Below are 23,347 nucleotides of genomic sequence, written 5' to 3'. Positions count from 1 at the left end.
AACATGTTTCACTTGTAAATATAATAAGAGACATAATTGTTTACAAGTAGACCAGAGTAATATAATGTGTAAATTTCTTCTGAATATCTAGGGGTCTAAATGCACAAATACAGAGGGGATTTTTCGTTTACTCGGTGCTGATTGAGTCTGCTTATTGGGGAACTGCAGCTTTCAGAATCGGAGTTATATTTTGTTGAAAGACTGACTAGACGTGAAATTGGCAAGTAGCCTAATGCAAAATTTAGTAGCTGAAATGTCACTTAAATAAAGTTCAATTCATAACCTGTAACTGAACTTTATCTTGACATCGTCTACATAGCTACTTGCTATGCGCACTTTGTATAAACTCGTAAGCAACACGTACAGATCGGTTGCTAGTGTCACTGCCCTTTAGATCTGAGTGAATACGCGAGCTCGTCTCAGCATCTTACTCAATTTGGGGCTCATTTGGGACGCTGAAATACATTTCCTGGAACGTATAATTGTATTGTAAGTAAACATGGGCCTTGGTATTTAATCTTGAATATATTATCATTGTAGATTGATTACGGTATATGTATTACTTCAGTATAAGTGGTTTCTAATTACAGCGGCACATACTTTCCGCAAGAGTATCAATATTCATAGGCTATGTGCTCCATATTCGCCGTAAAAAATTACAGTTTGTAACAACGAGTAAAGACGTATTCCCGACAGCTACCCGGTAACGATCTGCAAATGGATGTCAATTTCTTAATTCTTTCAGTGATGATGGATGTGATCAAGGCGGAACAAGAGGTCGACCCACTGTCTCTAGAAACAAGTGACGACACAGATGAGGATGAGAAGAAACCTGTATTAAAGGTACATTACAAGCCATTACTATCTGTTTTGTAATGCGACATTTATATAAATATAAATTTACCTTACGACATAAAGTGTTCTTCTCTCAAATTATATTCAATGGACTTAATGAAAAAAAGAAATCTTGCACGTCTTCGTCTTATTTGTCACCATACCACATCTTGTACATAATTATCTTTCACGGAAAAGCCATTTAAAAGTCGATCAGAGTTCTTAATTTAATATATAGTCTACAGGAAGCTTTATTGAAACTTTCTGTCATAAACCATTCTCACTCTTTAATATTTTACAATATGCCTAACGTAATACCACAGTCTACTATATACAGTCGCGAAGCTCAATATGTAGTAAAAATGCAAACATGGGTAGTTGCCCACCACTAGGATCGCTACTATCGCCTCATCATCGCAGCTCTCTCTCCTAGCAGACGACAAAATATGTTACACTTTCGTTGTCGTGTTCTTTTGGAAAAATTAACACCTTCCTTCCAGTATTGAAATATTAAATGCATGAAGTTAATTTATTATTTTAATGAAGTATATTAAATTCCACCATAAACTCGAAGATACCTGCAAGAAATAAGTTAATATAATTTTTGTTTGTGCAAAACGAACTGAAATTTACTATAATAGCTTCACTCATTCAAGATTATAGCGATAATTAACTATGAAACCAATAAATATTAATTTGCATTTCCCTTTACAACAATAATAATGGAAATATGAATTAATGGAGTAACTTACGTGTACCGGTACGTGTAGTGTAGGCTTACGTAGTTAACAAAGTGGGATGAGGTTAAGCAATAATAATCACACCAGAATTGGAAATAAAACGTGATCAATAAATTTTATTGTAACAGACTTTTTCTACGTCTCTAGTAAAGCAGTAAATAAAAATAACAACAAAATTGACAGCTATAATTAAAAACATATCCTTCGGAAAAAAAAGTAGGCCTAAGCAATAATAATCCCACCAGAATTGAAAATAAAACGTGCTCAATAAATTTAATTAAAACAAACTTAATTTTTCTACGTCTTTAGTAAAATAACACATAAAAATAGTAACAAAAATTAATAGCTACAATTAAAAATATATCCTCTGAAAAAAAGTAGACCTAACCTTTATTTCTCTGGGAATTTAGCAGCCTAAGTAACAGGACTTTAACCGGTATCTAATGTCCTTTCGGTTAGACTGAAACATTTCATTGTGAAATTTAAGGATATAATGTATTCTAACAGTCACAAAGAACTTCAAAATTAAGAGTTTTGTTTCTGCACAGCATTCTTGTGGAAACTCAGGAACCTTTCTGAATCTTTCGGAAATCGGAAAAAGGATAACTCTGGCCTCTTTCTCTTACTGCTGCTACAATTTATAGTACTACAAACGTCTCCTCCTTGTCCCAGTTTATTATTCCAATTATTATATTTTAGCCATTAACATTTTCATTGCAACCAATAACGAACATTTCACAAGCAATGTGAAATACGCAACGAGCTAGCACTCAATAGAAATAGGACACAGTCCAAAGTCGACCATGGACAGTCTATTGTTTCTAGTTGTTAACCGCTTGGAGTGCTTTATCACGAGATTTGCAAAAAAACACCTCAAGCTTCGCGACTGTATATAGTAGACTGTGGTAATACTTGTTATAAAGTAAGCCATATTGACATCGTGGCATGCATATGGTGCAGGAGATGTGCCTTCAACTACAACTTGCTACCTCTTTAGTTACCTAACGCCTGTAATTTTTTTCTTCGTGATTTTTCTGAAATAAAACATATTTTGTAAACTATGTACAGGATTGACACTTAATACGCTGGCTTGCAGTGTAACTTATAAGATTAAATTGTGATTACCAAAGTTGATCTATGATGTGGTTGATCATTTGTGATGCGTATATAAAATATAATTACATGTTTCAGCGCACATTTATTTGCAGTAGGATGGTATACAAGGTCGAGCAGCTTAGCAGTATATTAATTAGGTAGTGATTATTATCATTAATTTTTACACCAACAGAAGTCTCTGTTATGTTTATTATTTTTTTCTGTGTTAATACTAAACGATGTTTAAAACCATATCATGAAAACATGTCGTTGTTGTTTTTTAAGATATTTCATACATGCTCCTCTAATTCTCTGGCTGTTTTATTTTACCCTAATCGTTTTCTATGTAAAATCATGTTCGCCTTCTATTCGGGCCTTTATAAAATTAACAGTAGTGCTCCTGACTTATGAAGCCAAACATTGACTTTTCAAAAAAAACCTTATTATTAACAAGCATTTTTATGGATATACAGAACAAACAATTTAATGCTCATATCTGCATACAGGCCTAATGTATAAAGCAGGTTTTATCATATTTATAAGAAATCCACTGAAAATAATCTTAAGAAGCTTTTATAAAATATTCTAGCCTTTTTTTTTTTACTTTTCTACAAAATTAGCTTAAAAACTGAACTATAAAATAAAAAGTTCAACACACAGAATATCAATTTTTTTCTGTTGTACCACTGAGTCATTAAACCACAGTGATAAAAACTATCATCGTGTTTATTTTACGCCTTTTGTAATGTGTTGTTTTAGAAGATGACTCCAATCACGCGCGTATATAATGAAAAAGCAGGTAATTCATGATTGGAATTAATTTTTGTTACTAAGTTATGTCCCTTTACTTAATTTTCGTTACGTTGTAGGTTAAATTAAATAACGTGGATATATGCAAAGAAGCTACGACAACCAAGAAAGTGCAGTTACAACTCACAGTACCTTTGTAATGTGGTGAAAGCTTTAAAATTAGGAAAATTGAGCGTTACAAAAGCTTCGGAAGAATATTGTGTCTGTTACACGGCACTGACTGGTATATTAAGCTATCTGAAAAATAATTTCACTATTGTAAGAGTCCCCACTAAGGCCCGTTACACACTTGAAGAGAGTCACTAGGGAGAAACGTGTAGCAAGAAAGAGGCAAAGAACCCTTCTCCACACATTACAGGTAGTTGCCGCTATGATCATCTCTGCACTGCCTTCATTCAGAGATTATTTTTCTGACTGTGGTAATCATTCATTCAGGGAAATACAGGTTATGTTTTGAAGTATAATCATAGTCTAGTATATACAGTCACGAAGCTTGAGATGATGAGAGTACTAGGACAGTCTTGTATATACAGTCACAAAACTCAATACTTACTAAATATGCAAACATAGACAGTTGAAAAATGCATCCATAGATAGTTGCTAACCACCAGAATTGCTACTATCGCCTCATCACAGACCCTTTCCCCAGCAGACGATAAAATGTATTGTACTTTCGATTTCGTATTGTTTTGAAAAAATTAACACCTTCCTTCCACTATTGAAATATGGAATAATAAGGTTTATATATTATTTTCATAAAGTATATATTAAGTTATATTATATATACTCACCTTCCTGGATCTTTCGGAAGAAGGATAACTCTGACCTTTTTTTGTACAATATTTATAGTACCACAAACGTCTCCTCGTCCCATATTATTATTCAAATTCTTGTATTTTAGCCATTTACAGTTATTACAACCGGTAATGAACATTTCACAGTTTACACAACTTTTCCCAACAAAGCGAAATACGGCACAGTCAATGCCTTTTCGATGTAGACCAGGCCGTAATGTATGTTGAGGTTTTCTATTTCAGTGGTTGTTGCTCAGTGAAATATTATATTATAACTTTATTGCGTATCATTGCTAAGTTTTATTTAGTGTAATGTGTCCATAAGTTGCGTTTACTTCTTGTTGCATAATATGTTGCAGAAATAGTTGCAAAACTGTGTTATTTTAATGTGAAGAGAATTTTACGTGTTAACATAATCCGTTCGCATCAACATTTTACGTTTAGATGGAAGCTATTTTGAGGTTCAATAAAACGAATTTATATTGTGATTTTAATCTAGCACATCTACCTTCCTTAATTGTAGACAGAAAATTTACCATATCATTCCTATGAAGTTTGTGTACGTACGATTGTGTTACTTCGTCTCTTAGGTAGTAGATAAATACAGTAATTCAGTACTCAATTTTATTAAAATACAGACAAATAGAATGTGACGGGTGTCATACATGACATTATGTTTAATTATACTATATAATTGCGAATATAGGAATATAAGTTAAAAAATAGTAAATATGGCATAACATACATGTAATGGCAGGGCATTGGAGACCACTAAAGATAGACAGAAAGAGGCAACTGGTGCAGTAAACATAACCTAAAATTTCAACATATCTAAATATTCGTATGGTACAATTGAGAATTATTGAATCGTGCATAAATGAATGTACAAGAATTTTGCAATATTTAATCGAAATAAAGGCAGGTATTAGTAGAAAAGTTTTCCGGGCTATGACGCCGTGGTCTCTTGGTTGTGAGACCAAACGTTTCGTTCACTGCTGCGGTGAACATCTTCAGTGGTGCCTATTGCTGGTGCAGCTGGTTCTACTGCGCGTAATCGGCATGCACAGTAGAACCAGCTGCACCAGCAATAGGCACCACTGAAGATGTTCACCGCAGCAGTGAACGAAACGTTTGGTCTCACAACCAACAGACCACGGCCCCATAGCCCGGAAAATTTTCTGCTATTGACGCCGGCCGTGAAAGCCTACACTCCAATAAAAGGCAGGTATTACACATACGAACAACGTAATTTTCACACCAAAAATAATATTACACCTTAACTCGCAAGGAATTATGTCTGAAGTGTCTCCTAATCAATGTTTTGAATTTTATTAATGCAATTACACTACATTTTAGAGAAATATATGTTACTCATTATGCATTCAAATTAATTTATATGGTTGAAACGCCTCCCTTCGTGATCGGGTTAAGCGAGTCACATGGTCTGCCTTACGGCCTGTATTAGATCACGATGACAGTGACACAGTCTATTGGTCCTAGTACTCACAGCGCTCCAAGCGGCTAGCAACTACCACGGCAAATGCAAAAAATCATCCCAAGCTTCGTGGCTGTATATAGTAGACTGTAGTACTAGGAACAATAGACTGTGCTGCTATTATATCACATTGCCTGTGATGAGGCAATAGAAGCGATCCTAGTGGTTAGCAACTATCTATGGATGAATAATCCCTATTTATTGAGCTTCGTAACTGTATATACTAGACTGGTATATTTTTGTACTTTATAAATGATGTACGAACGCCACTAGTTCAATCCGAATCTTCAGATGATGACGAAATGGAGTTATATGAACATATTTTGTTAACGGAAGGAAAAGATATGCCTAAAATTGAACCTAGAAAAATCTAGATAAGACATCACATTTTATCTCACGAAGATAAAGGCAGTTCGATAACAGATTTCGGATTTGGGTGACGCTAAATTTAGGCTTTATTTCATGTTGAATAGACCTCAGTTTTTTGCAAATCATCATGCGATAAGGGTTTCTTTGCTGTGTTCTGATTAAAATCATGTTAACTGTTAAGATATATAGATGCAATATCAAATGTTGTAATTAATACTATTAAAACTCATCAAAATATTATTTTCAGGTCATCTGATATTTGTCTACGGATTTCTGCTTTAAGTTTCGTGTTTTTTTTTTTTTTTTTGTAGTTTTCATCCCGTGTATCATACAAATATGCCTATGGGTGGCATCATACAAGATCGATAAGTTTCTCACTGCAATTATTATCAGCCATCTTTCCTCATTGCCAATACAAACAATACAATACATTCACTCCCATCAGTGTTATTACTTAATCTGTTTCTACATTCAGTCACAAATAGAATAAATATGAAACATATTTGATAAATGTGTCACGAAATTTAGCTGAGCTACCAATTCCAGCGAGGAACTCGCTCGAGGTTTTCGCATCGAACGAGAATCTCTTTCAGTGTCTGGACATTCGTTTGAATCCTTGTTATCAATCTTTGATTTTTCTCATTACACATTTCTTGCTATCGAGATCTCTTCAAGTAACGGGCCTAAGAAAATAATAAATAATTTCATTGTCAGATTGGATAGAAAAATTGAAGACGACTTGAACTCTCTAGAAAAAAAGATGGAAGATGGTGATACATTTTTTATACATCCTGCCACTGAAGTAGAATTACGACAGATAGTTCGAAATTTGGTGCAACATACCTTATGACGTGGGAAATGTACAATCTTTAATTCTGTAGTGTACGATATTGATTGAGTCGTTTATGATGTTGTTATAATATATTTGCCATAAATATTTAAACATTCTTGGAATCCTTTTTAAAACTACAATTAGTGATCGTTTTCACTTATTCAGTTGTATGTACTGAATTTCAAATGAAAAAGTAATGTGTGATCGGATTCACCCCACCTATTGAGGTGACATCAATCAACAAGATACATTAAACAGTATGAACTGGAAAACAGTTAAAGATATTTACATTCGGTAGGGATTATTCTGCACAATAGATTATTACAAAATTAAATCGACGCCTCACTAGGGTGTAACTTTATATGGTTAACGCTTACAGAACTAAAGAAATTGATCGAATTCACCCCATGTTATGATACTGGATATATGGAATCAGAATGCAACCAGTAAAATTTGAAATCATGCTCAAAACTTAAAAATAGTTACAATATCCACCCATCATTATCCAGACACACGATCACAATATTCCTCAATATTATCCTTTCCCTCCCACCAAACATCCTCATATTCATCTTTCACTGTGGCTGTTCCTCGACTTTGGAATTCCCTATCGAGTAATGTCAGAGACTGTCAGACATCAAACCAATTTAAGAATAGACTAAGGAAATATTTTCCAAACAATTCTCGTTAACAAATATATCTGTTACAATTTTCTCAATCTTTAAAGATTATATGTATATCACAGCATAAATATTTAAATCATCTCATTCTTATGATATTATTGTTATTATTATTATTATTTTTTTTTTTTTCTTATCAATGTTTATTATTGTCTCACATTAATTATCTAAGTTTCATTGTCTACTTTTACTTTCATTATTCACTTTCATGCTCTTTTACTGTCTAATTATTAAAGAAATAACTATGTAAAGCAGTTGTATTCATTTAGAATTAGAGTCTCGCAGAACGGAAAAGAAGGCCTACTAGCCTTAGCTCTGCCAGATTAAATAAATAAATAAATAAATAAATATTATTATTTATTGTATCATGTATTTTCTATTCTCCGAGAACTTCATTGAAGCCACTAGCGTGGCTCCTTTGGCTAAGACGCTTGCCTGCTGATCCGGAGTTGCGGTCGTGCGCGGGTTCGATTCACGGTTGGGGTGATTTCCTGGTTGGGTTTTTCTGTAGTTTCCCCATACCATAATGTGAATGTTACGTAATCTATGTCGAATCCTCGGCCTCATGTCGCCAAATACCATCTCTCTATCACCAATCCCATCGACGCAAAATAATCTAGTAGCTGTTGCACCGTCATTAAATAATCAAGTAAAAACACTTAATTTACTAAAACTACTCTTCAAAAATGTTTTTGCATAGATAATATACATTTTCCTATGAATCCTGACCCTATTCGTCATAGTGTAAAGCACGTGCTGTGGTTGTGATCAGGGTGAGTCATATCAACAAATAGAGAGCAGCTTATAACAATAGAAGTCGTCTTCTGACACTCTGTAATAAATTGTTAATTTAAGATATCTGTTTGTACTGCATGAACGGAATCTTGTGGATCAGCATGTGACTGGTATAAAGGAGGAATATGAGGACCAGAGCCATGATCTCACATCTGAGATAAAATTTGAGGAAGATCCGGTGCCAATTTCATTCCCTGTGGTGAAACGTGAACCTGAGGTAAGTGGAGCACAAGAAATGCACTGTGTGTACTTCTTCCAGTGTTTATCTTGCATTTTGATTGTAACGGACACTACCGCTTTACAACAGTACTTGTAGTGCCTTTTACTCAATGATAGAGGCAAAGAACTTACCACTATGTTTTATTACAAGTGATGTCATGTTGCAGAGAAATATTGTTGGAATTTTATCACAGTTAATGTTTAAAATACGAAAAGGAAATTGCTTGTTACGCTTGCTTTTCATTGTTGCCAAGCAACACATTCCCACAGTGGCTTTGAAAAAATGTTGTTCTTAAGGGCATGACTTCTCTTTGTGTTCTGTGTCTTTGTCTAAAATTCTTAATACTTCTTACCGTTTCCAAATAATTGATTTTGCTTTAGATTTCTCTACAAACATTATCTCCTCGCTTCATCTGTTTATCACTTCTTGTTTTTAAATATAGACGTATTTACAATATTTCCTTTATACAACATTGTCTTGGCAGCTGGGTAGCTCAGTTGGTAGAGCAGCTGGCTACGGACTGAAAGGTCCGGGGTTCGATCCCACGTAGTGACAGGATTTTTTCTCGTTGCCAAACTTTCAGAACGGCCCCGAGGTTCACTCAGCCTCCTATAAAATTGAGTACCGGGTCTTTCCCGGGGGTGAAAGGCGGTCAGAGCGTGGTACCGACCACACCACCTCATTCTAGTGCCGAGGTCATGGAAAGCATGGGGCTCTACCTCCATGCCCCCCAAGTGCCTTCATGGCATGTTACGGGGATACCTTTACCTTTACTTTTACCTTTTACAACATTGTCTTATCCTTAGATAAAATATATTTTATAACTTTAAGTATGTAGCTGATTTTTGAGTGAATTCCAGAGTAGGTTCTAAATTCTGCTATATGTTCTGATACCTACATGCAGGTACAGCATGCATGGAACTGTTGTTTCTTTTATTCAGACTTATTCTGTCATTGAAGTGCATTTAATTTTAATACACGTAGACAAACCTAAAATTAGAAACATCAATTTACCAATTTTAAAATGAGTAGAAATAATGAATTTGAATTTTCTTGTGCTCCTTATGAGTAGACACCAGCTTACTTAAAATTCTCGGGAAAGTTATCAAGTTCACTAAACAGTTGAACGAATTTTCTGACCCAGACCTGGTAATGTAAAAATTTGAAGCCATACAATGACATTGTTTAGACAATGTTAACAAAAGGGGAATTGTGCGAATTATTGTCATAACATGTGGTGTTACGATTACCATGTGCGACCGTAAAATTGGTGCACCAATGTCCAGATATTGGTGGGAACGAGTTACCTGTTTGAAGTTTTTCCTGGGGTTATGTGTTTATACCATTTAGGACAAATGCTTAGTAACTTTCGGTGATGGACCTTTGATTCATGTGGCTGGTTTTATCACCTTCATTGCACTAAGGCATTAGATAGCCATTGCAGTTGATAAAGTATCGTAAAATTAATCATTTACAAAATCCACCAAAATCGTCACTTGAAATTGAATTATTCGTTCATAAATAATGTCTGTTATTATACGGTAGTTAAGTAGTTATTCTAGAACAATCACTTCCCTCCAGTTTGCGATGGCACACTCGAAAGTTCCGCTGCTGTGCGGAAGAATACCAAATGCGCCTCAAGTCAGCCTTCAGTAAACATAGTGTAGGTCTGCGAGCAGCAGAGAAGAAAATAACTGACGCACATCTAGAATAGCCAGATCAGTAAAATTAGAATATCTTGCCAATCTTTAAAAATATCGTATTTTACTTGGCTTTATGAAAGAAAATGTTTCGTGCATTAAATGCCTTAGAAATACATGTAATGATATTGTATGATTTAAAATTTCTTAAATAACAAGTTAATTATTACGTTGACATTGCATTGTAATATTTTTCTGTCATTCAATCTTGCGTTTCTATCATAGGCTTTAAATAAAAAAAAAAGTGTTATTTCTATTAGCGACTAATATATGTACTTTGTTCCTCTTCTCAACGTCTTTTGCACCTTTTCATCATTCATCATATTATCATTCCCTAGTATGTTGACCCATAAGTAATTCATATAAATAGTAGAAAACTTTTCCGGGCTATGAGGCCGTGGTCTGTTGGTTGTGAGACCAAACGTTTCGTTCACTGCTGCGGTGAACATCTTCAGTGGTGTCTATTGCTGGTGCGGCTGGTTCTACTGCGTGTGCCGATTACAGTCTGCGCTGGCTGCATCGTTGTATATATAGTGCGGGAGGGGGGGGCTTGCTGTTGTCGCCTCGGTCCGCGCTCGAATGTGCTTCGCGGGCGGGTTTGCTGTTTTCCACGCGCTCCGCGTCCGGGTTTGTGTTGTTTAATTGTGCTACGCGGGCGGGTTTGATGTTGGTTTTCCTTAATGCCGGATACCAGGCCTTGTTAACCTTGAGGCCTTCTTCTTTTCGATTGAAATTGTTGTGCCCGCGTAGCACAATTAAACAACACAAACCCGGACGCGGAGCGCGTGGAAAACAGCAAACCCGCCCGCGAAGCACATTCGAGCGCGGACCGAGGCGACAACAGCAAGCCCCCCCCTCCCGCACTATATATACAACGATGCAGCCAGCGCAGACTGTAATCGGCACACGCAGTAGAACCAGCCGCACCAGCAATAGACACCACTGAAGATGTTCACCGCAGCAGTGAACGAAACGTTTGGTCTCACAACCAACAGACCACGGCCTCATAGCCCGGAAAACTTTTCTACTATTGACGCCGGCCGTGAAAGCCTACACTCCAATATAATTCATATAAAATTGAAAATATTATATTTAACATATTAATGCATATACATATTCCTCATTTATTTGTATTTTATAGTATATTCATTTCCTCGTAATACCCTCGAAATTCCCCTGCTGCTTGTTAACAATAAATTATATGAGTGTGCCACATGTTGAAAAAGTTTTGAAAAGCTGTTCTACAAGAAAAAGATGTGCCCCATGAAATATATGCCCCAGAAATTGTCTTTTACTAGCTAAGATTCTACTAGGCCTAATAAGACTTAAATACAGTTGTGTGGCAACTGAAATCGATGCGCTTTTATCGATGTAAATTGAGCAATGTTTTTGTTTTATTTGCTCTGTATTTGTAGGAAGAGTGGAGTGAATTCAATGAGGAGCCAAGGGCGGAAGTGACGGCAGAGGACAACGAGGTTTTTGCCGAAAGGTGAGTGTTGTGTACTAGTCTTCACGTAGAGTTCATTGTGTTTGAAGTGTCCATTTTCTTGACTGTTCAGAAGCAGCTTCAGAAGCAATATCTGCCTGAATCATCCAGCAGTAATCAGCTATCACATTCACACTCCACTTCTCTTGATATCTGATTTCTATGAGTACTGTTCTACACTTTCTTTATAATTGAAGTTTTGTTATTCCCTAGAAAATAATGAACTATCATTTTGAGTCCATTCCAAGAGTTTTTCTGCAAACCGCTCATCACGTTTAGGAAGTCTTTATCTAACATTAATTTCTCTATTTTATTTATTTATTCATTTATTTCTTTGTTCGTCCGTTAGTTCATGCTTTCTAATGTAGATAAGGACATCAATCTTTCTCATTCACATCACCGGAATTACAACTACAGTAATACATATAATGATTGTTTAACATTTAACTATTTCCCCTTTTAGTGCGTAGACATAGGCCTACTGTCCTACGCACTCAAGAAACTTGTTGGTGATGTTATTAATGCAGAGTCCTTAGCAATAAAGCAATTAGCCACTGGCGTGGCTCAGTCGGTTAAGGCTCTTGCCTGCCGGTCTGAAGTTACACTCGGGCGCGGGTTCGACCCACACTTGGGCTGATTACCTGTTTGGGTTTCTTCCGAGGTTTTTCCCAAACATAAAGTGAATGCCAAATAATCTATGGCGAATCCTTTGCCTCATCTCGCCAAATACCATCTCGCTGTCACCAAGGCATCGACGCTAAATAACCTAGTAGTTGATACAGAGTTGTTAAATAACCAAGCAAAAAAATAAAGCAATTAACTCTCGTACTCCCCAGCATTTTGCACACTCAGTGAGTTTAGAGCAGTGCTGTTACGAAATCATCACGGAAACTTATGATTTTCAATTTGCGGGATAGCCGCGTGTTTCTCTGTAAAAGACTGCATATAACTTTACGACTACTCAGCTCTCAGGCACGGATGTAGAAAGTGTTACTCTAAGTAAAGTATTGTAGATGTAGTGAAATCACAATCATATAAATGAAACAGTTTATATTATTAGTACCTGAGATACATCGTGCACATCAATAATCCGCAGTAAAAAACATGTAATAAATTTAGAAAAATTCTATAAAGGCAAAGAAGTAAGACATGAACGTTATTTAAAATTGGAAATATATGTGATATATAATTGTGATGTTTTGATTATTTCCTTATAAATTAACACTGATTCTCATTAAATAATAGCGGATGTTTTTCTAGGCGAAAATAGTATGTATTGCACTTGAATTATATTGTCATGAAGCATTGGAAGTAAGAACCATAATTACTGGTACGTAAATACATGCACAAACTGAATAACAAAGAAAAATAGTTATTTCCTAAGCTTTTATTTCATGGGGATGGTTATGTGGATATAAAGGGAAGAATTGTGACAGTGTTGTGTATGGTTCCTGGGGTAGCTCAGTCGGTAGAGCATTCGTGCGCTAAGCGAAGGGTCCCGAGATCGATACCCGGCTCCGGAACAATTTTTCCATTGTAATTATTCAAGTGAATTGATACTTTACTTGATGATTAACGAAGAACTGATACCAATAAATACAACGAAAGGGTAAAGAAAAATAGAGCTTTATTACTAGGAATCATTGACGCAATTTGTCTTCTAGCTAACCAGGAGCTCCCTCTACTTGGGCATGACGAATCAGTTCTTTGAACTCAGAAATTATTTTAGAATTTTTGAATGTGTTAAAAGAATATGGTTTACTTTTAGAAAACCTTCTAAATTCTTCCACAGTGTTTCCAGGAACTTCTCCTTTGATTCAAAATGATATCTTAAAAGCTATTGCTGATGTAGAAAAATAAGAAATAAAAAATGAAATTAACTCAGTTTCATTTGTGGCTATAATACTTTATGAAACGTCTGATACCGAGAACAAATCTCAATTATCTACAGTTCTCCGCTATGCTTATGAAAGATTCTTGGCTTTGTAGGTGTTAGTACTGGTAGAACAGCAGATGGTTTATTTACTCAAGTAGTACGAGTAGTTAATGAATTTGAATTTTGTACTAAACTCGTGCGACTATAGACCAATTATATATTTTTAACAGAACACCCATACTCCAGGTTCAGCATACGCCAGTGATCATTTATCATTTGAAGCTTGAGGTCAGTTTCCTGTTCGGCAAACTTCGGCACATGTGGCAATGTCCACATCCCTTCCATTTCCAACTGATGCAGTGGCTGATGCAGGGTTCATTCTATGGATTGTGTGTACCAAGTGCTTCCATACAAATACTCTCTTGCTTTTTTCAGTGCTGCAGTCGTAGATCTCTGGGCCATGAAGGGAGGAACCAGCTGGTCACTTAGTTCAAGCAGGAATAGGCGCATGTGATGATTTTGCTTTATTTTCTACTCAGGAATCTTGAGAGCGTTCACACAACTGACGTCATTTATGTTGCAGCACAGTCGCACACACCTCCTCATAAGTTGTGTACTCTCTAGCCATCTTGTGCACAGTATCCACCCCTGTTTTGGTTTTGTTATAGTCGAGTATTATTTGTGGCTGAAATTGTTGTCTTTCTTCGAACAAGACATGTCATGATGCTATGATGGCCGAGTTAGAGATAATACCAATACAAATTTTTTTATGATAATGATTTTTATGAAATGGAATCAGTAATGTTCTTCTCGAAGTTTTCAAAATTTTAAAGTGACAAAATTAACTAACTACGAGTGTCACTCCAAAAGTAATGCACAACAATTTTTTAAAATTTATTTTCTCTTCTACACCTTTGCAATTTACGGAGGTCATAGATACATCCTCCCTGCTTGTATTCAAATTTAATGTAAGTCCTTCCCATGATAGCACTCCTTCAGGATGGCTGCTGTACTTGACATTCGTCAGTAGCAAAGTACTGTTATAGAGTTCCTGTGCTTTAAGAACGAGACAGTGGGAAACATCCACAAGAAGTAGAAAAAATTATATGGAGATGTAGCTGTCGATCGCAGTTCTGTTAGTTGGTGAGCAAGCAAATTATCTGGTGAAGGAGGGCACGCCAATATTCGGGATACTCCTCAGAGCGGCAGACCCTGCACTGCACGAAGTCCTGACAATGTGCAGCGCGTTAACAACACGATGTGTCTGACAAACGCATAAGAGTGAAAGAATTGTCACTCCAAGTTGGAATAGGAGCAGCAAGTGTGTGCAGAATATTGAAAAAAGTTGAGGTTAAAAAATGTTTGTGGCAGGTGGGTTCCGAGACTGATGACAGAAGCCCACAAAGAAATCCGAAAAACAGTGTGCATCGAACTTTTGGACCATTATGATAATGATAGAGATGACTTTATTGCGAGAGTTGTGACAGGAGATGAAAGATGCCTCCACCATTTCGAACTGTATGCAAAGAGACAGACAATGGCATCATACAAATTCTCCAACGAAAAAGAAATTCAAATCTGCGCCTTCGGCAGGGAAAGTTATGACTACTGTGTTTCTTTCGATTCGAGAAGACTCTTGTGGTCATCATGGCACACGGAACCACCATTAATTCTCAAGGAACTTCTAGCTCAACTGACTCGTGTTCGACAACATCAGGAGAAGCAGGATTTTCTCCTATTGCACGACAATGCACGGCCACATATCAGTCACAAGACCACAGACCAGATCAGAATACTTGGATGGACAACACTGAAACATCCGCCTTACAGTCCTGATCTGATATCATGCCACTACCATCTCTTTGGTAAACTAAAAGAATCTCTTTGCAGGAGGAGGTTTGAAGATAACGACTCCCTTGTGCATGCTGCTAAAGACTGGCTGAGACATGTTGGTCCAAACTTTTTACGTGCAGGTATACAGCCCTCATTCAAAAGTGCGGTAAGATAGTTGAAAGGGACGGGGATTATGTGGAAAAGAGGTATTTTGTTCCTAAAGTATGTATCTACATACTGTGAAAATAATGAAGCTGTAGGACAAAAACCTAATTTTTAAATAAATGTTGTGTATGACTTTTGGCGTGACCCTCGTATAAACATGGTCTATATGACGAGTATAACGGTATAAAAAGTTATAGCACATTTGTAATCCCGAATTTCGAAACAATCGCAGAAAATAGCAAACTCATGTCGAAAAAGGTGACTTTGAACAAACAGGTTGTACAGATGAGGACCAAATGGTGAGACAATTTTGATACATCCAAAATTACTCACAAATTATTTACAAGGATGCATCACTAATGCTATTGTACCTCCTGGTGAAATGGGTTTGTGTTTCTTTTGATTTAAATATCCAATAATTGAATCGGGGATTGCAGTAACAGCACATGTCGTGAAAACTAAATTTTTTAGTTGACACAAAAAACGGTATTACTGGTGGTACACCACATCTTTGGTTATAGTACTGGCATCTTCAGACAAATCAAATTTATTGGAATTTAATGAATTGTTAATGAAATATATTAGCATGACATGTGCTGTTTCTGCAAGGAATCGAAATTGTAGTGTAACAATTTCAGTTCAACTGAAGTTTATTTGTCAAATTAGGGATAAAATATACATGTGGACGTACTGAGTACTTAATACATAAGTTCAGCATATAAATGAACTTACTTTTCCGCAAGAGGTCACTGAAGAATATTATTATAAAATTCTTCATATTCATGTGGTATGTAACGCATTAGTTTGTGTATATCGTCAAGCTTCTCTCTTTCAATTGGCACGATTTTTCCTGGATATGCCAATAAAAAAAGGTAAATATGGTATTCTCTTTTGTACTAACAAGGAAATATTCTCATGTGGACAGATAAAAAAATTAATCTTTTTTCTTCCATCATTTTAATGTAAAAATTTTGGCCACTCGAGTGCAATTACGAATGCAGTAAAGAAATAAGTTTCCGTGGGGCTGTTTACAGAAAGAGAACAAAATTGCTTGGAATGTTTTATTGGAACAGATATAGCAATTGTTGAGTTATTTTTCATCGTATTCACCACCAGAATTGAGACATTGTCATTCAGTGCGATCAATTTTTGTATCCTTGTGTCGTAGATGTCTGCAATCTGAAATCGGAAACAATGTCTCAGCGCATGCCTTTGACATGAGTTGTTTCTGCGTGCTTTCAGGATTTCGCAAGTCTAAAAATGTGAGATGGCTATACTGACATTGTGGTTTCTGAATGGAATGATAGCCCTTTATCAACAGCCCAAGAAAATCGAATAAGTTCATGTGCTGTTTCTGCAATCCCTGATTCAATTGTATGTATAATTGTTGCGACTATTTTGAACCCTCATAGCATATTTCCTTCAGGATTGCAGCTACCAATGAGAGGAGTGTAACATCAGACTTCGGCAGTCTTGCACCTGGAGAGAACGAGAGTGTGCGTGAGATTCCCAAGAATTCATGTTCCTCGGGAAAATCTTCGCGGACTTGTGAAGAGAAAAAATTCGAATTTGAAGTGTCTAAAATATCTGTCTCGAATTCTGAAAAATTGAGCGGACGTCCACCCAAGGATGCAGGCAAGAAACCTTTGAAATGCGATGTTTGTAATAAGTTTTTTTCAAGGTCATGGTACCTAAAAACTCATGAACGCCTGCACTCCAGCGACACTCTTTACAAGTGTGATGTTTGTTGCAAGAGTTTTTCGCAATATTGTAGTCTTAAAATGCATAAACGAATCCACACTGGCGAGAAACCTTTCAGTTGTGATGTTTGTGGCAAATGTTTCTCCCAATCGGTAAACCTCAGATGTCATAAACGCATCCACACTGGCGAGAAACCTTTCAATTGTGACGTTTGTGGCAAATGTTTCTCCCAATCGAAAAGCCTAAGATGTCATAAACGCATTCACACTGGTGAGGATCGTTTCCAATGTGATATTTGTTGTAAAAATTTTTCGGCACTTGGTAGCCTAAAAAGTCATCAACTTATGCACACGGGGGTGAAAACTTTGGAGTGTGATGTTTGTGGCAAATGTTTCTCCCGATCGATAGACCTCAGACGTCATGAACACTGGCAAACAGATGAGAAACCTTTCAAGTGTGATGTTTGTAGCAAGAGCTTTTCGCAATCTTCGAGCCTAAAAATACATAAACGCTTGCATACAGGGGAGAAACCTTTTAAGTGTGATGTCTGTGGAACTCGGTTTTCTTTTTCAAATAGCCTTACAACGCATAAACGCGTGCATGCAGGGGAGAAACCTTTCAAGTGTGATGTTTGTTGCAAGAGTTTTTCGCAATCTTGTAACCTAAAATTGCATAAACTCATCCACACTGGCGAGAAACCTTTTAAGTGTCATATTTGTGGCAAATGTTTCTCCCGAGCATATCGCCTAAGATGTCATGAACGCGGGCACACAGGCAAGTAGCCTTTCGTTGTTACTTACTTTAAAGTCCCATTTACGGAAGCGCATGGGCGTGAAACCTTTCAAATGTGATGTTTGTGGTTTTTTTTAGTTGGGTAACCTAAAATTCCATTAACGTTGGCACACAGTCGATATTCATATCAAATGTTCGTGTTGAGTGATTTTGTTTTTTATATGGTATTAACTTGATTTAATTATTTCAGCTTGTGCCAAATGTTTCTCATTCTAAAATTAATTACAATTAATAACTAAATTCGTTTTCTACAAAATACTGTCATGGCTTAAGAAAGGAAGACCTGAAACAAGGTATTTTAGCCATCTTCATCAATAAATCTCTTAGCTATCAGGTAAACCCATAAGAAGAGCAGCAGACTATTCCATACATCTTGATTATACACCAAAATTATTAATGATTTGTCAAATCTGTGAAATGTACATCTTTATTTTCCGAGGAAAGGGTTTAGAACCTTGTCCGGTCTTCCTCGTTTTTTCATTGCATTACAAGCATTATCTTATCACTCATGGTGTAACATTATCATGATACAAAGGAACTGTAATGTTTACAAAATCATGAGACATTCCATTAAAGCATTGCTTTATAATGGCACCTAATTCATTATATCTGGAAACAATTATGTTCGTAGCTCGTCTTTGGATTCGATTTTAGATTACCAGTACTTTTAGTTCCCGTTTTATTTCGGAATTCAGTATTAAAATCATTTTTTGTTTTTTAGCACACTTTAAGGAAAAATAAGAAATTAATTTTTTGTCACTTTGCGCATTACATACTTAAGCTACTGAAGTGATCCTATTGACAAGTCTTGTTATGTTAGGCAAGCAACAAATATACGATATTTTCTTTCACATACACGAAAATAGGCCACTGTACTCACATATACCAAGGTGACAAATCATTCTTAATTGCAGTCTCTTTGACATTAGATAGAAATCAAGAGTTTATGTATATTACTTTCCTAGTAAGACTGCGTTAAACGTATTGAAAAATGTTTTCTTAGCAAAGCTATTAGCTACCTATCGGTGTGATGCTGTTTTTTTAATTTCGTATAGCATTTATAGATTAATTTATTACTCGTACACATTTGAATCCTGTAATAATCGGTTTGATATGTTCATGTAGCCGAGTTATTACATACGTACTTTCCTTTTTTTCACTGATTCTTTAAATTGCTGAGGGTCTTAATATTCATATAACCTTATTTTTAACAGTTTACGTATTATCAAATAAATTAAGGTTTGAAAGAACAAAATATTATACATTTTTATTGTCATACCTTTTTGGAAAATAGACGTCATTTTCCTTTTCAAATCATTTTGGTTTATAACAAAAAAAAATTTAATGGTACAAATATCTTCATACAATCGTTCAACATCAATGTTGAGATGAAGATCATTAACAAATATTTCAAAGAGCCCTCCAAGTGGACGAAGTTTTCAAACACAAAAGAGGCCCTTTTTTAAACTGACAATTCAGGATCATATCATTTGCAAGATATTGCAGAGCTTTGTCAAAGAAAAGCGATGCACTAGACTAAAACTTGTGTTTATCTCAATCACCCATGTGCTTAAATATTTTATTGGCTTCACTGCCATAAAATTTATCAACTTGCTTATTCTGAAGCTCATAGTTCAATTTTTACATCACAGCATGCAACTCGGTCGATGTATATGTCTTGTGTTCGAGCTGTCAAATCATTCTGTGAAACATTTAGTATACTGTGAAGGAAACAAAAAATACACAAAAGAACTGAAAAAATGCCATCGCCATCTTCACTGAAGTCAGACCACGACAAACTGCTGCACTTTTCCTCCTTCTCAGATAAGAAGTACGACTTCACAGTCTTCCAGTTGAAAAAGAGGAGTTCATCAACCGCAGGGTAAAATGAAAGACACCTCACCTGTACCTGCCTCAAAAGTGTTTTATAATTCATGTCAGCAAAGTCGAAAAGATGTTTTAATTCGTTTTTGTTTTCCAGAAGATGAAAATTAATTACATACCTTTATGACAAATGCCTCCGTATAAAGAAATGTGAAAACTGTTACAGCAGATATCAAACAATTATTAAAAATACGGCACTTAGAATTTGTCATTCGTAAGCTCTGGTTCACTGCCAACTTCTGATACACAGAAACATTTTTTTCCATAATTGAATGCAGGATTAACAACTGTATATCCTGCGACTTGAGATAATTCCACCCTTTTCTATTTAACATTGTTGAGATGTATTCGGTGATTACTTCACTGGACTCATTTTCGTCTTGATAGAAGAGTAATGCGCCAGGACTCTCCCCAGTTTTGAGATTACGGTAACTGGTACAGGGAAAATCTTTTATTTTCTAAATTTGATCATATAAATTAATAAACTACTAAAAGAAACAATAACTGTCTTTTGTTTCTTGAATGAGTCATTCCTGAGTATGTGGCCCCAAAACAGTCCCAACGACACTGGCATATAAAACTTCTCTTTGTACTGCAGGAACGGAACTTCTTGGATCAGCATGTGACTGGCATAAAAGAGGAATACGTAAACCAGAGCCCTGGTCTCATATCAGAGATAAAATTTGAGGAAGATCCGGTGCAAATTTCGTTCCCTGTATTGAAACGTGAACCAGAGGTGATTGGAGCACAAGGATTGCACTGTGTTCTACTTGCAATGTTTATCTTGTATTTTGATTGGCACAGACAGTACGTCTTTACAACATTATTTGCAGTGCCTTTTACTTTATGATAGAAACAAATAACACTTAGCACTATTTACTGTTGCAAGATATTTCATTTTGCAGAGAACTAACGCTGGACTTCATTTTTTCACTATTTGTTTTTAAGTATTTACGTATTTTCTCTCCATAGAGAGAAGATGTTTTGTAACTTTCGAATAAATTATATATAGCTGATTTTGAGTGTATTGCAGAATAGGTTCTAAATTTTGCAAAATGTTGTGATATAAACGTGCAAATACAGAATTCAGGAAACTATTATCTATTTTATTCATTCTTAGTCTGTCAGTCAAGTGCATTTAATTTCAATACAGGTAGAGAAACTTAAAATTACACACTTCATTTTGCCAATTTTAAAATTACTAGAAATAAACATTGTATTTGAATTTCCTTTAGTTCTTATGAGTAGACTCTAACTTAGTTAAAATTCTCGGGATATTTATGAAGTTCACAAAATTGTTCAATAAATTACCTAACCAATTTTTTTCTCTACGGTATAATGATCTGTATTGTCATAGCAAAGGAATCCTTGTGTACTGGAGCTTTAGTATAATTGTATACTTCATGATTTTGCCTGACAGAAATTATGGAGCTGAACTAAATGAAAATATAATGAGCACAGAAGTACTATCGAAAGCAAATTCAACCTGATCATTATATACCTGGCAGTGTAAAAATTTGAGGTCATACAATGACTTAGTATTCGACATTGTCAGAAAAATGGGGATTGTACCAATTTCGTTCACAGGTGTGGAGTTACAATTAGCATATCTGACCATGAAACTAGGAAATCGGTGTTCAGATACTGATTCGGACAAGTCGCCTGTTTGAAGCTTTTTCAAGTGTCATCCCTTAACCCATTGAGAGCAAATGATGGTTAACTTTCGGTGCCAAACCCTAGACACATTTTGCTGACATCACCATCATTTCATTGGGACACTCAATAACCATTGCTGTTGTTAAAATGTTGTAAGATAAACCACTTACAAAATGCACCAAATTCTTAACAGAAAATTGAATTATTCATTTATAGACAATTTCTGCTATTGTATGTAATTAAATAGATACTCTACGATAGCCATTTCCACCAGTGTGCTGTGGCATACTCAAGCAATCCACTGGTGTGCGGCAGAATATCAAACTTGGCACATTCAATAAACAAAGTCTAGGTGTGCGAGCAGCAGAAGTGAGAATGACTGATGCTCTACATTAGTGAAGTGCCAACCTTAAAAAATATTGTATTGTCTTTATGAAAAAAAAAATGTTTCCTGCATTAGATATTTAATCAAAACATGTAATAATGCTGTATCTTTTCGTATCTCCTAATTAAAAAATTAAGAAAACATGCATAATACCGTAAGATTGACACTGATATTGCATTGGAATAATTTTGTGTCACTTTATTTTTAATTTCTATCATAAACTTCAAATAAAAATACAAAAGTAGTGTTAGTTTATTTTCTGAATAACATATATTTTGTTAATGTTCTCAACTTCTTTTTTACCATGCATCTCTTCACCATTATCATTCTTCGGTATGTTACTAAAAATAAGTCATATAAAATTTAAAATATTTTATTTCATATATTAATGCATATACATTTATCACAGTTATTTGTATTTTATAGTATTCGTTCCCTTCTAAAACCGCCAAATTCCCCTCCTGCTTGGGGAAAACGGCTTTAGATTATATGAGTATTATTCTGGATTTTAAATTACACCTTTGTGTTTCACATGCTGGAAGAGGTTCAAAAACACAAATCTATAAGGAAAAGAATTACCCCACGAAATCTCTGCCCCATGCATTGTCTTCTATTAGCTAATTCTTCTAGGCCTAATACAAATTTCGATTCGCTTTTTCTTTTATATCTTCTGTATTTTTAGGAAGAGCAGAGTGACTTGCAAACAGTGAATGAGGAGCCAAGGATGGAACTAACGGCAGAGGACAACAAGAGTTTAACCGAAAGGTGAGTGTGATGTGCGAGCCTTCACATAGAGAGTTCATTATGTTTGAAGTTTCCGTTTACTTGACTGTGTAGAAGCACCTTCAGAAGAACTATCTGAATCATCCAGCAATAATCAGTCATAACATTCACGCTCCACTTCCCTTGATATCTCATTTCCATTAGTACCGTTCAAGCTTTTGTTCTAGTTGTTCACAAAAATTGCCTACATTTTCAGGAAAATAATGTAGATGGACATGCAAGAAGTGATCCCTCAGACTCATATTGCAGTCCAAGGTCTTGAAACTCTTTATCTTAATTAATACAATTTCTTTAAAATTGGGATCTTTGTAATTCCCACGGAAATAGTGAACTACCTTTTTGAGTCCATTCCAAATTTTTTTCTGTGAATCGCTCATCAATTTTACAAAGTCATTGGGTAACACTAATTTGGCTATTTTATT

At 35.6% G+C, this 23,347-nt stretch overlaps 2 protein-coding genes across 4 annotated transcripts in view; both read left to right on the top strand.

Annotated features, from left to right (window-relative positions):
• Positions 1-23,347, top strand: part of LOC138691562 (gastrula zinc finger protein XlCGF57.1-like) — a 449,766-nt gene that overhangs the window by 220,716 nt on the left and 205,703 nt on the right. The gene's annotated exons all lie outside the window — the stretch shown is intronic.
• LOC138691569 (zinc finger protein 235-like) lies at positions 399-22,265 on the top strand. 3 transcript variants are annotated; one of them, XR_011329912.1, is made up of 5 exons: positions 399-489; positions 746-843; positions 8,505-8,661; positions 11,780-11,853; positions 17,151-22,265. XR_011329912.1 is itself a non-coding variant. In XM_069813663.1 (5 exons), the coding sequence occupies exons 2-5, from the start codon at positions 748-750 to the stop codon at positions 17,166-17,168; spliced, it is 297 nt and encodes a 98-aa protein (XP_069669764.1). In that variant the 5' UTR covers positions 399-489; positions 746-747; the 3' UTR covers positions 17,169-22,265. The 3 variants fall into 3 exon arrangements, 2 of the variants coding, with proteins under 2 accessions (XP_069669764.1, XP_069669763.1); XM_069813663.1 differs by having other exon boundaries at positions 8,545-8,661; positions 17,159-22,265; XM_069813662.1 differs by having other exon boundaries at positions 8,545-8,661.

This window comes from Periplaneta americana, chromosome 16 (genome assembly GCF_040183065.1).
Source record: "Periplaneta americana isolate PAMFEO1 chromosome 16, P.americana_PAMFEO1_priV1, whole genome shotgun sequence".
In the NCBI taxonomy this organism is placed as follows: Eukaryota; Metazoa; Arthropoda; class Insecta; order Blattodea; family Blattidae; genus Periplaneta; species Periplaneta americana.
This window is presented reverse-complemented; position numbering and strand designations above follow the sequence as displayed.

Bases quoted from the DNA above. Each gene is read 5' to 3' on its own strand.
- LOC138691569 (XM_069813662.1), top strand. From the start codon at position 748: ATGATGGATGTGATCAAGGCGGAACAAGAGGTCGACCCACTGTCTCTA. The intron at 844-8,544 runs GTACATTACAAG...CTTGTGGATCAG, and splicing joins AGAAGAAACCTGTATTAAAG to CATGTGACTGGTATAAAGGA. The intron at 11,854-17,150 runs GTGAGTGTTGTG...TATTTCCTTCAG, and splicing joins AACGAGGTTTTTGCCGAAAG to GATTGCAGCTACCAATGAGA.